Source organism: Buceros rhinoceros, unplaced genomic scaffold (assembly GCF_000710305.1).
Source record: "Buceros rhinoceros silvestris isolate BGI_N320 unplaced genomic scaffold, ASM71030v1 scaffold19029, whole genome shotgun sequence".
Classification (NCBI taxonomy): Eukaryota; Metazoa; Chordata; class Aves; order Bucerotiformes; family Bucerotidae; genus Buceros; species Buceros rhinoceros.
The window spans coordinates 782-3803 of record NW_010432332.1 but is presented as its reverse complement, the minus strand read 5'-3'; the positions used below and the strand labels follow the sequence as shown (position 1 = coordinate 3803).

Sequence of the window (3022 nt, the reverse complement as noted above, 5' to 3'; positions counted from 1 at the left end):
TTTTTTTTTTTTTTTTTTTTTTTTGCTTCTGTCAAAGGAACAACCTCTTCCCTCCACTGGTCCAAGATGTTGTACACCAGGGACAAGAGAAACATCCGTCTGAGTTACAACAGCAAGCCTTGTGTGATGCTGAAATAATTACAGGGCACAAGACACAGTGGACACAGTGGAACAGGCCAACACTGTTCTCGGAGGGCCATCTGAATGGGAAGTCCTTCATCTGGAGAGCTCTGGAGTGCAGATGTAGGGCATTTGGTCAACCCTGGGCTCGTCCCTGGAGAACAGTCCCGAGCACATTTAATTCACCAGCATGGACCTGGCCTTTCAGCATGCACAGTTGCTCAAGTCCCAGGAATGCTCATTTTAGCCTCCCCCAGAAGATGGGGGAGATGTTCTGTCATTTTTCACTGTGTTGCAGCAGACAAATAAGAGGAAGCTTAGTAATTACAGACAGAACTTATTTAAATCAGGTAACAGGGTGACAGTCTCAAGCTTCATATGTAATAGAATTTTCTTGAGAAACAGTGGATTGTTTGCAGGACAAGTAAGAGATGACTGTCAAGGGAACTGCAGGAATGTTGTTAGGACAGTACAACCCTGACACACTGTTCTGCAGGGAACACAAAGCTTCACTAGAAACTCTAAAAAAGGTGCTGAAGAATGTAGCATACTGTGCTGTCTGGCTGGGATGGAGGCACCTTGCTGTACGGCAGCCCCCACGGTGCTGTCGTTCAGATTTGTGGCTAAAACGGTGTTGGTAACACACCGATGTTTAAGCTGTTGCTGATCAGTGCTTGCATACATTCAGGCCTTTTTGTTTCCTACTCTGTCCCTTCCCAGAGACAGCTGGGGGTGAGCAAGAAGCTGGAAGGGGACACAGCCAGGACAGGTGACCCCACCTGGCCAGAAGGATAGTCCGCACCACATGATGTCGTGCTCAGCAATAAAAGTGGGGTAGAGAAAGAAAAGGATGGGGAGTTTTGTCTTCTGAGGGAGACATTGCTCAGAGACTAGCTGGGCTGCTTTTGGGAGGCGGTGAGTGACCATCTTTGCGTCGCTTCTTATTGTTGGTTATTGTTGTAATTTTTTTTCTCTCTTTCAGTCACTTATCAACTGTCTTTACCTCAATCCATGAGTTTTCTTGCTTTTGCTCTCCATATATTCTCTCCCATCCCACTGGCGGTTGGCTGGGGATTAAGCAAGTGGTTGTGTGGATGCTTAGCTGCTGGCTGGGATCAGCTCCCTACAAACACCCCCATCTGATGATGTAGTCTTTCGGAGACCTTCATCTCTCTTCACTGCTACCTGTGTATTGCAGCATTTTTGTCTCAAGAAGCCACTGATTAAAATAATACAATCACAAGACCTGATGTAGAAAATCCCTCTCTCCTGCTATTTGGTCAAATCAGCCCATTTTCCTGTAGTTTTGGTCTCACAACATTAAGCCATTTGTAAAATGGAGATACCGGTTACTTGAGGTGGAAAGCTTGCATAGATTTTACTGACACTGCATTGCAACTGGCTTGGTCTATCACATCAAAACATTTCTAGGAATTACTTACGCATTTCTGCAAACAGCTGCCTTCTTTCTGCCATGGTATTTCCTCTTTTCCCACAATCTTCAATCATTCTGGAAGAGAAAATCACAGAAAAATATTGAGTGTTATTCCCAGACTGAACATACGTACATAAGCATCCAAAATCGATCCTGGAGAACCTTTGAGGTTGACTGGTGCTCCACGTGTATCCAATGCCTTTTGCCAGCCCCTCTGCGGCATGGTTTGCAGAGAAGCTGGTCCCCAAATTGTCCTCCATTCCCTAGATTCTGTTTTCAAGCATTTGTTTCCCCCCTTTCTCTCTCTCTCAATCCCAAAGGCAATGTTCAATTTTTCTGCTTGATGTAACTAACTGACTTACATAACACAAGCTCTGAAATTCATTTTAGCTTTTCTTAAATAAGGAATCTTCAGTTTAAATTATGTAAGAGAGAAGAAATCATAAAAGATTTGGATATTACTTTATCATTTAGAAAATGCCTTTCTAGCCAATTCTGGGTGAAGAAGACCAAAAAATATAACAACAGCAATTAAATCTCTACTCCACAATATAATACCCTCTATTTACTTAGGCAAATACACTCCAAATATTCACTCAAATTCCAGACAGCGTGTCTGTCATTGAATGAGTTCCAGTAAAAGGCTGGAAGTAAGGATGTATTTTCCATCAGTTTCCAGATATAAACATTTTGAGACTGTATCGAAAAGCACTGCTGCTGGATGCAGCATAGAGAAAGAAGACAGCTTCCCTCACAGCCAGCATTCAAACCATAAAAGACTAAAGCCTTCAGAGTAAAGATAAACATCTTGAGCAGCACTCGAAAATTAAAACCAGTGTCAGCATCACCACTTCCTATGTGTAATTACTCCAGCAAACCAATGTTCTTCCCTCCCTCACAAATCTGGTTAGGCACTGCAGCCTACATCCTTATCTCAACTAGACTGTGTAAAGTTATACTGGACTACCTGGGGTATAAAGGAGATGCTCTGTAGAGGCCTGAAACCCAAAATATTCCACTGCATCCCATAGCAAATCCACATTTGCAGAGCGGGCAAACTCACAGTGCTGTGGCAGCCAGAGCAAACGGGGCAGATCTTTGCTCAGGAGTTGTCAGGGCTCATGGAAAGAGCTAGATTTGAAGGGGGAAAGGAATGAAACCAGGCTCACTTGAGATAAGCCTGGGAGTGGCACATCAACGTCTGTGGGTTGCTGTGCTAGCGGGGTACTTGGGTCTGCCACCACAGTGGAGGTACGGGATGGAGTGCCAAGCGATAATATAGACACAAAGGAAACTGATGAGCTAGGAATCATGGCAGCACCTCGGAATGATCAGGCAGGAATTAGGCCTTCTTCTCCCAAAAAGATGACACGATCAACAGATGCACTGAAGTGCATCTATGAACAGGAGGAGCTTGAAGACATTGTACAACAGGAAAACTATGAGGTAGTTGCCATCACAGAAACA

At 44.1% G+C, this 3022-nt stretch overlaps 1 protein-coding gene across 1 annotated transcript in view; it reads right to left on the bottom strand.

The window, feature by feature from the left end:
* Positions 1 to 1815, bottom strand: part of LOC104500144 (dystrobrevin alpha-like) — a 45096-nt gene extending 43281 nt beyond the window's left edge. The window contains exons 1-2 of the mRNA XM_010143749.1: positions 1718 to 1815; positions 1563 to 1630 (exon numbers count right to left, since the gene is read on the bottom strand). Of these exons, the coding sequence (XP_010142051.1) occupies positions 1563 to 1630; positions 1718 to 1815 (166 nt within the window). The remainder of the gene's footprint in view (positions 1 to 1562; positions 1631 to 1717) is intronic.
* Between the last annotated feature and the right edge of the window lie 1207 nt (positions 1816 to 3022).